We start from the raw sequence: 10872 nt of genomic DNA, 5'->3' as shown, positions 1-10872 counted from the left end.
ATAGAAAGACTGTCAGCCTCCTTGGGATGATTTACGTGAAAGGCAATCACCTGCTTCCAGGTCTTCACCCTTCCTCATCATTTGAGTAAACTGGCAGATGCCAGTGATGGTGGCTGGGCATGGGAGAAAGCCTTGGGTTCCAGATGCCTGAGGCTACACTGAAAGATTACTCTCTAAAGGAAGAGAAGTGTCTGAGACGACAATCACACACACAACATTCAGGGTGTAGTGAGTTCCGTCAGCTCCCACACCTAGCCCGGATCTTGTCCTTCCTCACTTGATATGAAAGCTCTGTCTATCTCTCCCCAGTCCGCATGTCCCCATTAAACACCAAGGCCAGTGAGGCTGAGGAGAAGATGCCTGGACTCTTGAATGGCCACCCTGGAGGTCACCGGCCCTTTTCTGAGTAAGTAGCTGTTGTCTTCCACCCCATCGTTATGCCCAAATCCCACAAACCCTGGAGCATTAGAAACTAAGAAATCATTTTGTATGACATCCTACATCCTCTTTTTACAAGGACAAAATCCGAGACTCAGCACAGCTGAAACCACAAATCAGGTCAAATACCTAAGCTTCCAATGCCATGGTCTCCACACCCCTCTATTTCTCCTTCTCCATTTAATTAACATAGGAAAGATTTTTTATTGGCGAGTAAGACCTCAAGGAAAGAAGTTCTGCACTTGGAATAAAATAGATGTAGCTGTTCTGATGCTGTCAGAGAGACCCAGCCTGGCCCCCAGCTGTCCCCAAAGCCAGGTCTGGTGAGGAAGACTCCAGATTCTATGGCCTTACCCTGACCCCTGAACACCTTCAGAATAGCATGGGCCATGAGCTGACACAGGAGAGTGGTAAGGGAGACTGTGGTATTGGGTAAATCATTTGTTCTCTGGGCCTCAAGTTTTCCCTACATAAAATGAGTACACTGTTTTCAACTATATCTTCATATTTCTTATGCAGTAATTCAATGTGTAAAACACACTGATAGCCGAATTGCTCTGATTAGAAAAAGAAATCCAGGGTCGCCTGGGTGGCTCAGTCATTAAGCGTCTGCCTTTGGCTCAGGGCGTGATCCCAGGGTCCTGGGATCGAGCCCTGCATCGGGCTCCCTGCTCCGCTGGGAGCCTGCTTCTTCCTCTCCCACTCCCCCTGCTTGTGTTCCCTCTCTCGCTGGCTGTCTCTCTGTGGCAAATAAATAAATAAATAAAATCTTAAAAAAAAAAAAAAAAAAGAAAGAAAGAAAGAAAGAAAGAAAGAAAGAAAAAAAGAAAGAGAAAAAGAAATCCAGAGAACCTCCCATTCAGACTTCCCCTCAGCTTCCCGATCCCTCTTGGGGTGGTCCCTGAGTCCCCAGAGAAGCAGTTTGGAAACTTACAAAATGGGTAAATTCTAAAATCACTTCCATCTTCAACAACCTAGAATTTTATAAATGTCCCCCAGGAATTTACATTCTAAAAGGAAACACTTGACCATCGCACAGGGAGCTTTAGCCATGCCAGCCAGAAGCTTAAAAAGGCGACTGTAGATGGTGGGATGACTTAATACCAAGTCCAGTTGGGTAAGGATTGGAAGGAACTGGGGGAATTTCAGCCAGAGAAGAAACCTGGGGACATAGTCATTGTTTGCAAACATCAGAAGGGCTATCATGGTATCTGATTCTTCTGTGCTCCCAAAGCTTAGGTTATCTCTTGGCTCTTGGTGAAAATTTGTTAAGCGAATTATGAACCAATCCATCAACCCATGAAAGAAAAGCATACCTAATATCATTAACGAAAAGAAAAGCCAGCTAACAGGATGCTGGTACTGCCAGGCTTAGTAGAATGCTTGGCTCTTGCATTTCAATCCAAGATGTATGGACTTATCCAATTTGGATTGCAAAGGGACAAGAGACACAATTTAGGAGACAGCGGACTCCATTTACTGGCAATATTTTAGAGGGATGACCTGGCATCTGTGTTTCTGATGGGTTCACGCTCTGAGAAGTAGAAAGGAAGAGAAATCCCTGAGTTTTATTTAAGACTTGATATTCTTTTTCTTATTCATAGACTTCAAATGCAAAGGGCTGAATTAAACACATACCCCCAGTTCACGGACTACTACCAACACTAGGCCCCTTTTCCTTTTGTTTGCTTCCTCACTCACTCATGAACATTTATACCCACTCCCCACTGCTGCCCTCCTCCATTCTAATATGCTTAGTGTTCAACTTTGTGTATGGATATCCTTGTTATTTCATTGCATTTTTGAATTATTTTTGAGCTGCACAATGTGATGTATTGATCTACGTACACATCATGAAGTGATTACCATTTGTTGAATTTTTAATTTATATCAAACATCTTGTGTTATAGATCTCATTCGTTTTCTTACTTTTTCACTCAGATTATGTTTTTAAAGTCTATCAGTGCAGCTATGAGTAATTCCAGTATGTCATTTCTAGACAGCTGTTCTATACCCACGGTGTGCTCCTATCCACGTTTACCAGCCTAGTGACGGACATCCAGGTTGCTGCAAACTCCCCGTTACTGCAGACATATCCTCCTCCATAGTTTTTATTTGCCTGTGTACCAATCTCTCTGGGATCCATCTAGGAGCAGGATTGCAGGGCCATGGGATATTCATTAACTTGACTAAATCATGCCAGTTTGTTCTCTGAGCATTGTTTTTACAAGTTTATTGCTTTACACGTACAGGTTTTACATTCCAATGAGCAGTGCCCAAGGATCCCTACATAGCCATATCCCTTTGCAAGAGCTGCCTATATTCTCCTTTTTAATGTTTGCCAGGCTAACAAATGTAAAGTGAAATCTCATTGTCTACTTTGCCATTTCTCTGATAACCAATGGATTTGAACGTTTCTTCATAGGCTTATTGGCCTTTTTGGCTTTCTTGCTCATTTTTCTATTGAGATTTATAGATTTCTCTTTCTGATGTGAAAGTGATTATTGTCTATTCCACCTATTTGTACCTTACTTGTTATACATTGCAAATATCATCTCCCAGCCTTTCATTTGTCTGTTACCTTTATTCATAATTATGCTACAATTTATTTTTGCCATTTTTAAGGACAAATGTCTTATTTAAGACTTTTTTCCCCTCTAGCTCATAGATATTCTCCTACGGTTTTTTTCTATTAACTTTATAGATTCATGCGTTACCACAGATAAGCCCATAATCCAACTGATTCCACCTTTATACATGATATTAGATAGCAATTTTTCTTATAATCTTCAAAATAATGAGCCAATGTTCCCAATACTTCCAAACATTCTATCCTTTCTCCCATTGGTTTTTAGTACCACCATTTTTCTGTATTAAGTTGTTATATAAATATAGGTATCTCTCTGAGCTATCTAGTTTTTCCCATTGGTCTTTCACCTATTCTTGCACCAAAACCACACTGTTTTATTATTATGAATGTTTGTTATTCTTTTTTTTTTTAACAAAGTATGTTTCTTTTTTTTTTTTTTAAGATTTTATTTATTTATTCGACAGAGATAGAGACAGCCAGCGAGAGAGGGAACACAAGTAGGGGGAGTGGGAGAGGAAGAAGCAGGCTCATAGTGGAAGAGCCTGATGTGGGGCTCGATCCCATAATGCCGGGATCACGCCCTGAGCCGAAGGCAGACGCTTAACCGCTGTGCCACCCAGGTGCCCCTTAATCTCTAATAAGACAAATGCCCTCTTTTTACTTTCTATTTTCAAGTATGACTTAGTTATTTCCTGATCTTTATTGTTATATGTAAATTTGAGACTAAATTTATCAATGACTTCAAAACATCCCACAGATATTTTGATGGAGATTAAATTAAACTTATAGATTACCGTGGGAAATAACATCTTTGTAATATTATTCATTCCATCCAAGAAGATGGATTTCTCGCCACTCATTTTAATCATCTATAAGTCCTTTATTAGACTTTGTTTCCACATAGCAGTTTCATGTATTCTTGGATAAATTAATTCCTAGAGCTTTAGAGTTTGCGTTGCATTCATGAATAACATCTTATGTATTACTACATATTCTGATTGGTTATTTCCAGTCTATTCTATTGGTTCTTTATATTCTATTCCAAAGAGATGCTATTGATTTTTTATATTGATCACGTACCCAGCCATTCTGCTGGACTCACTTATTGGTTCTAATAGTTTGTCGATTGATTCTATTCTTTTTTTCCAAGATGATCTTATCTTCTTTAAATAATGAAACTTTTATTTTTTTCCCTTCCATCCCTTTACCACCTTTTTCTTTTCTTATAGTGTTAGACAAAATTTCCAATACTATGGTTAACATCTGAGATGATAACGGATATCCTAATCTTGTTCCTCATCTTAAAAGGAATACTTCTAAGGTTTATCCATTTAGTGTAGGGTTTGGGTACAGAAAGCTTTTACCAAATTAAGAATATCCCCTCTTCCTAGTTATCAAACAGAGGTCATTGTAGACAGATGTTGAACTCTGCAAAATGATTGTTCTGTTTCAATGAAAATTATCATGTAATATTATTCTCCTTTCTTCTATTAATGTGAAGAAGTTTGTGAAATCTCCATCACTGGGCCAAATCCCACTTGTTCATGACGTAATATTTTGAGTGCTATCTTGGATTCATTTAACAATTGCTTTATTTAAAATTTTACATATTTAAGAATATATACATAAACAAAATGGACTTGTAGTTTTCCTTTCTTATTCTGGTTTTGGACTCGGTATTGCACTAATCTTACAAAATGGGCCAGAAGGTCACCCTCTTCCCTCCGTTTACTAGTTTCTGGGATAATTTGCATAAAATAGAATTAGCTATTTGAAAGTCTGGTAGAACTTAAAGCCATTTGGGCCAGGTATTTTTTGAAAGGGAAGGTTTTTGACCACCATTTATAATTTCTCAATAATTGATTAGTCTATTCAAATAATTCTTGTACATTTTGTATGTTTCTAGAAGAATGTACCCCTTTCATTTAAATTTCCATTAAATTTTCAATTTCGTAAGACTTATTATTTTATCCCTAATGCCTGAAATAATTTCTCCTTTCTTGATGATTTTTTCAGGCATTCTTTTTTGTGTGTGTGATTAGTCTTGCCAAGGGGTCTATTTCATTGATATTTTATAGGACTTCTATCTTAGTTTCCTAGGGCTTCTGTAACAAATTACCACAGACTTGGTGGCTTAAAACAACAGAAATGTATTCTTTCACAGTTCTGGAAGCCAGAAGTCCAAAACCATAAAATAAAGAGATTATCCTCAATTACACAAATGAGCCCAGTGTAATCACGGGGTCCTTAAATGTGGAAGAATGAGGCAAAAGAGAACCAGAGAGATGGTAACATAAGGACTCACCCATCGCTGCTGGCATTGAAGACAAAGGGCAGGAGCCACTCACCAAGGACTGTGCACAGTTTCTAGAAGATGGAAAAGGCAAGGAACTGGATTCTTCTGTGGAGTCTCCAGAATGGAGCACAGTCTTGTCAACATCTTGATTTTTCAGCTTTCTGACCTACAGAACTGTGAAATAAAATTTTGTGTTGTTTTAAGCTACTAAGTTAATGGTAATTTGTTACAGTAGCCCTAGAAAACTACACACTCCAATAAGAATTATCCTAAAGAGCAGAAAATCCCTAAGGACTTTTGTTCTTTTCCCTCTCTTCCCAGGAAAGGCCAATTTGTCCTAGGTCTGCACCCTGTCACTCTGTTGTGCCCTCCAGTTTAGCACTTACACTCCTCCCAGTGACCAGTCCCTTCCCACAAGCACACTACCCTGCCTTACCCACCCCCTCACCCTCTGCCTGGCTTCCTCTAGATTACATCTACTATTTTTCAGCTGTACACAATTAGGTACAAAATACTAACAAGAAATATCATTCGTAGTATAAGCAACATTTACATAGAATATTATAGATCTCACGTTTTCAGATATGCTGTCTTATTTGAACTTAACAATAAACTTTAAGAGATGACATTCTATTTTCCCCATTTCCAAGGGGAACTATCTGAACCACTCTGGATCCAATATCTGAACCAGAACTAATCATGAATTTTTTTCCATCAACTCTCCCCATTCTAGGAGTCTAGTCACCCGGTTACTAATATAAAACCCACAGTCTTACAAGGAGTGGTCAGGGATGACATTTCTGGTTCAATCTGTCAGCCAGTATTTACTACACAACTACTATGAGCCAGGTGGGAAAACAGTGGGGAGCAAAATAGACTTGGACCCTGCCTTGGTAGCACTTTCACCGTGGACCTATCCAGGTGCTGTGTGGATGGCTTCAGTGGCTCCTTGCCTAGTGGAAGGATCCAATTCAGACTTTCTAAGCACCAAGTATCTCAGAGAGGAAGGAAACACTTCAGAAAACAATGCTGCTGTATGCATGCACCTGTTCAGATGTTTAAAGGGAAACAAAAGGCCTGAGTTCTCCTAAGCAGGACCACCAATTTCTTTCACTATCACTAAGCATTAAAAACATATCATTAGCACTTAGTTTGTTTCTGACTCATTATCAAAAGTAACAGAAAGATGATGAGGACACAAAGGAGTACAGGATATGGACTTCTCCGATTCAAACTGCATCCCTACCTCTATCCTCCCTTACCTAGGATTACTTGACCACTACTTAGAGTCTCTCTTTTCTCTGAAGCCAATCCTATCCTTAGGCAGGGTGGACATACTGAGCATATGTTCTGTGACTCGGCATCTCGCTATCAACCCAGGTGGCTGCTGGCTGGTTTTAATTCTATGTCCCAATGACTGAGTCCCTACCCTGGTAGATAGATGACTAGTGCCTCGGTTCCTGCCAGGCTGGAGCCTTGGCTTATTCTCCTTGGCTCTTGCCCTTTGGGAGGACAAAGAACCCATTCCTGAACCTCAGTACCTTTCTGTGCATTCCTCTCAGTGTGTTTTTGCCAGAATACTGTATCTTCCCACATTTCCATTGCCCACATTACCACCCCTTACACTCTTCTTGCCTGTAAGAGCACTCATCATTTAGTTCCTCTGTGCCTTCCTTGATGCCACCTACCTCCCTAAACCACCAAGCTCAATGTTAGGTAGCTATGCTTCCTCTACCAGAGACAGTTCTCTAACTTCTCTCTTACCTTACACAATTCCACACCCTGATGGACATGCCAAATTTCCAGGTCCCAACCACTCCTAGTCTGACCTTCTTGGCCATAATTAAATTCTCAAATGCATTCCAAAACCACATTTTTTTTCAAGAAATGTTGAATCCAAGAATACAATCTCTATAATATTTATGTGATCTCTATAGAGAGAACTTAGGATACCCTACCTTCCTTACCCAGCAGAAGCAGAAGGTAGAAATCCTGGCCAGAAGCACCAGGTAGAAGCAACAAGAGGTTAGCAGGCTGATCAGAAACTGAGGCCAGGGGCGCCTGGGTGGCACAGTGGTTAAGCATCTGCCTTCAGCTCAGGGCGTGATCCCGGCATTATGGGATCGAGCCCCACATCAGGCTCTTCCACTATGAGCCTGCTTCTTCCTCTCCCACTCCCCCTGCTTGTGTTCCCTCTCTCGCTGGCTGTCTCTATCTCTGTTGAATAAATAAATAAAATCTTTAAAAAAAAAAAAAAAAGAAACTGAGGCCAGATGCACCTGGGTGGCTCAGCTGGCTAAGCATCTGACTCTTGATTTCAGCTCAGGTCATGATCTCAGGGCTGTGAGATCGAGCCCCATGTTGGGCTCCACACTGGGCATGGAGCCTGGTTAAGATTCTCTCTCTCCCTCTCCCTCTCCCACTGCCCCTCCCCACCTTCTTTCTTTCCCTCTCAAAAAACAAAACAAAACACCTGAGGCCAGCAAAATATGTGTCTTAGATACAACTTGGGAAATGAAGCAAAATGATTACTTTCGGAACATTTTTCCAAAGATCTTTACCACATATCATCAGAATAGCCTAAGAACATGGGTATTACAAGTTTTGTCTTTTGGATAAAAAATAAGAGATGAAGTACCTTGTTCAAGTTCACAAAATTAGTCAGATGCAAAGTTGGAATTGAAATCAAGGTACCCAACACCAATTCTATGAAGTCATATCATAAAATATATGGGGAGGTACATGGATGACTCCCTTCTGCAGGGCACAAGCTGGAAAAAGTTATAAAATAGCTCCTCTACCAGATTGAAGACCCCAAGAGAGGACACACACCTAACGCTCCTTCATATTTTTTACTTACAGGAAATCACTGCTGAGGGGAAACCAGAGTCACATCACTGAATTCCTCCTCCTGGGACTGACCAGTGACCCCAAAGAGCAGGGGTGGCTCTTTGCCAGCTTCCTCGCCATGTATCTGGCCAACGTGGCTGGCAACTCACTCATCATTGCAGCCATCCGGGGGGATGCCCGCCTCCATACCCCCATGTACTCCTTCCTTTCCAACCTGTCCCTGGTGGACATCTGCTTTACAAGTGTCATTGTGCCAAGGATGCTGGCAAACATGTTGAGCAAGAACAAGAAGGTTCCCTTTGCCCAGTGCCTCACACAGATGTATTTCTTTGTGGCCTTTGGGATCACTGACAGCTTCCTCTTGGCTGCCATGGCTATTGACCGCTACATGGCCATCTGTAACCCGCTGCATTACACCACGACCATGAGCCCCCAGCGCTGTCTCCTGCTGGTGATGGCATCTTGGGTGCTGTCCCACCTCCACTCACTCACCCACACGATTCTCATGGCCCGCCTAACCTTCTGTGGGCCCAATGTCATCTACCACTTCTTCTGTGACATCCAGCCACTGCTGACACTCTCCTGCTCTGACACCTCTGTCAATGAGCTTTTGGCCTTCACAGAGGGCTCCTTTGTGATCATGAGTCCCTTCATCTTGATCATTGTCTCTTATGTTTTTATCACCCGTGCTGTTCTGAGGGTCCCTTCCGGGCGAGGCAGGTACAAGGTCTTCTCCACCTGTGGATCCCACCTCACGGTTGTGGCACTATTCTATGGAACGATAATATTTGTGTACATTCGCCCTTCATCCACCTACTCAGTGACAAAGGATCGTGTGGTCACTGTCATCTATACAGTCATTACCCCCATGCTGAATCCTTTTATCTATAGTCTTAGGAATAAGGACATGAAGCAGGCCTTGAAAAAGCTGATCAGAAGGGCAGAATAGCAAAACCCATTCTTTCATTCAACGAGAACCCATGAAACACCTGCTGTGTGCCAGGAACTATACTGAATTATGAAAATATTGCAAAGACATATCAATCATAGCTCTGTCTTCAAAATTAATTACAGTCCAATAAGTGGAGATGAGACAATTGCCATAGGTTATTATACTTTTTGGTAAAAAATAAATAAAATGAGACACAGATATTGATGTCTTACTATATCAAATGCACAGTTTCCTTTTTTTATTTTTGCAGTCTCTGGCTCATGTGTGTCACAGGCATAACCAGTGTTGTGTATAAAGTATCCTGGTGAAAAGCTGGAAAAACTTCTGTAGTAATTTTTTTTAATCTGTTAGGATATAGGGCAGCTCATACGAAGCCTCAGTAAGTCAATGTTCTCATCATATGAGTTATTCATCTTGTGCACAAACTCCTTGGGTCTGGCTAATGGATTTTCTTGTTACCTTTGGAACAGCTCATAACATCTCCAAGCTGTCTGCATATCTGTCAGAGAAGGCAGCTTCACCGGCATAGTAATTAGCCCCCAAGATTCTGAGTGAAAACTTAAGTTACAACTTGGTCTCACAAATTGTGTGACCATAATCAAGCCACTAAGTGTCCTGAACTCTCATTTTCCTTATCTACCTAATAAATACAATAATCTCACCACATGGTTGTGGGCATCAAAGGAAAAATTCTAAATTTAGTGACTTTGAATCATTTACTTAACCCCTCTGAGCTTCTGTTCCCTAGTTCTGAAATTATACCACTTGGCCTGGAAGCCCAAATCCACCATTACCAACCCCATGATCTTGGACAAGTACATTAACCTCTCTGTGCCTCAGGTCTCATATGAAAAGTGAATTGTCGTGGGGATTAAATGATGTAACAAGTGTCCTAAGACATATATTATTTCTGTTTTAAGTATTTGGGACAGTGTCTGGCATATAGCAAGCCCCAGATAAATTTCAGACACTATATCAAAATTATACGAAAGTGTGTTTATGGGCCTTTCCCAGATAAGATTTGAAGATCTGTAATGAGGTCAGACTGCCATACATCCTCAAAGTGAGTTCAGTCCAAGGGTCTCCTGAAATTATTTCAGTGTTTCCAAGTGTTTCACTATAAATGAGTCTGTCTTTAGGACCTCACCACTATGCTGTCAACTTTCTTAGGAATTCCAGTGGGTACAGAGAAGGCCTCCCTAATATCCACAATAACAAAATGCCCCCCAACCTCCTTTCTCCATCCCTCCTCCCTCCACCCCAGAATTTCACTATCAAAGAGAATCTTCATGAGGAATGCTGTTCAGCACTTCAGACTTCTGAAATACAATCTATGGACTATGAGAAAGAAACTGAGGGCCTCAGAGGGGAGGGGGGGGTGGGGGAATGGGATAGACTGGTGATGGGTAGTAAGGAGGGCACGTATTGCATGGTGCACTGGGTGTTATACACAACTAATGAATCATCAAACTTTACATCGGAAACCGGGGATGTACTGTATGGCGACTAACATAATATAATAAAAAAAACATTAAAATTAAAAAATAAATAAATAAATAAATAAGAGAAATACAATCTAAAGCTGTGGGATGTGAAGGAAACAAGTGAAGAAAAGTTGGGAGAAAAATATAACATTACCCAGGAGGAACTAAGGGGACTGGATATAAAGGAGGGAAAAAAATGTAGCCACCTTCCTGGAGAGGAAAAAAGAAGGTATGGCAGATGATTAAATGGACCTTCAAAGAG

At 41.0% G+C, this 10872-nt stretch overlaps 1 protein-coding gene across 1 annotated transcript; it reads left to right on the top strand.

Moving 5' to 3' along the window:
- Window positions 1-314: 314 nt before the first annotated feature.
- Window positions 315-9123, top strand: LOC123788063 (olfactory receptor 1L4-like). Its single transcript, XM_045791148.1, has 2 exons — window positions 315-406; window positions 8187-9123. Exons 1-2 carry the CDS (start codon window positions 315-317, stop codon window positions 9121-9123), a joined length of 1029 nt encoding a protein of 342 aa, XP_045647104.1.
- The last annotated feature ends 1749 nt before the right edge of the window (window positions 9124-10872 follow it).

Source organism: Ursus americanus, chromosome 18 (genome assembly GCF_024610735.1).
Source record: "Ursus americanus isolate L20-20 chromosome 18, mUrsAme1.1.p, whole genome shotgun sequence".
Classification (NCBI taxonomy): Eukaryota; Metazoa; Chordata; class Mammalia; order Carnivora; family Ursidae; genus Ursus; species Ursus americanus.
The sequence above is the reverse complement of the archived record's forward strand: the minus strand, read 5'-3'. Positions and strand labels throughout refer to the sequence as shown.

Excerpts from the sequence above, each read along its gene's own strand:
- LOC123788063 (XM_045791148.1), top strand. The coding sequence starts at position 315 with ATGTCCCCATTAAACACCAAGGCCAGTGAGGCTGAGGAGAAGATGCCT. Across the intron at positions 407-8,186 it reads GGTCACCGGCCCTTTTCTGA|GAAATCACTGCTGAGGGGAA; the intron begins GTAAGTAGCTGT and ends TTTTACTTACAG.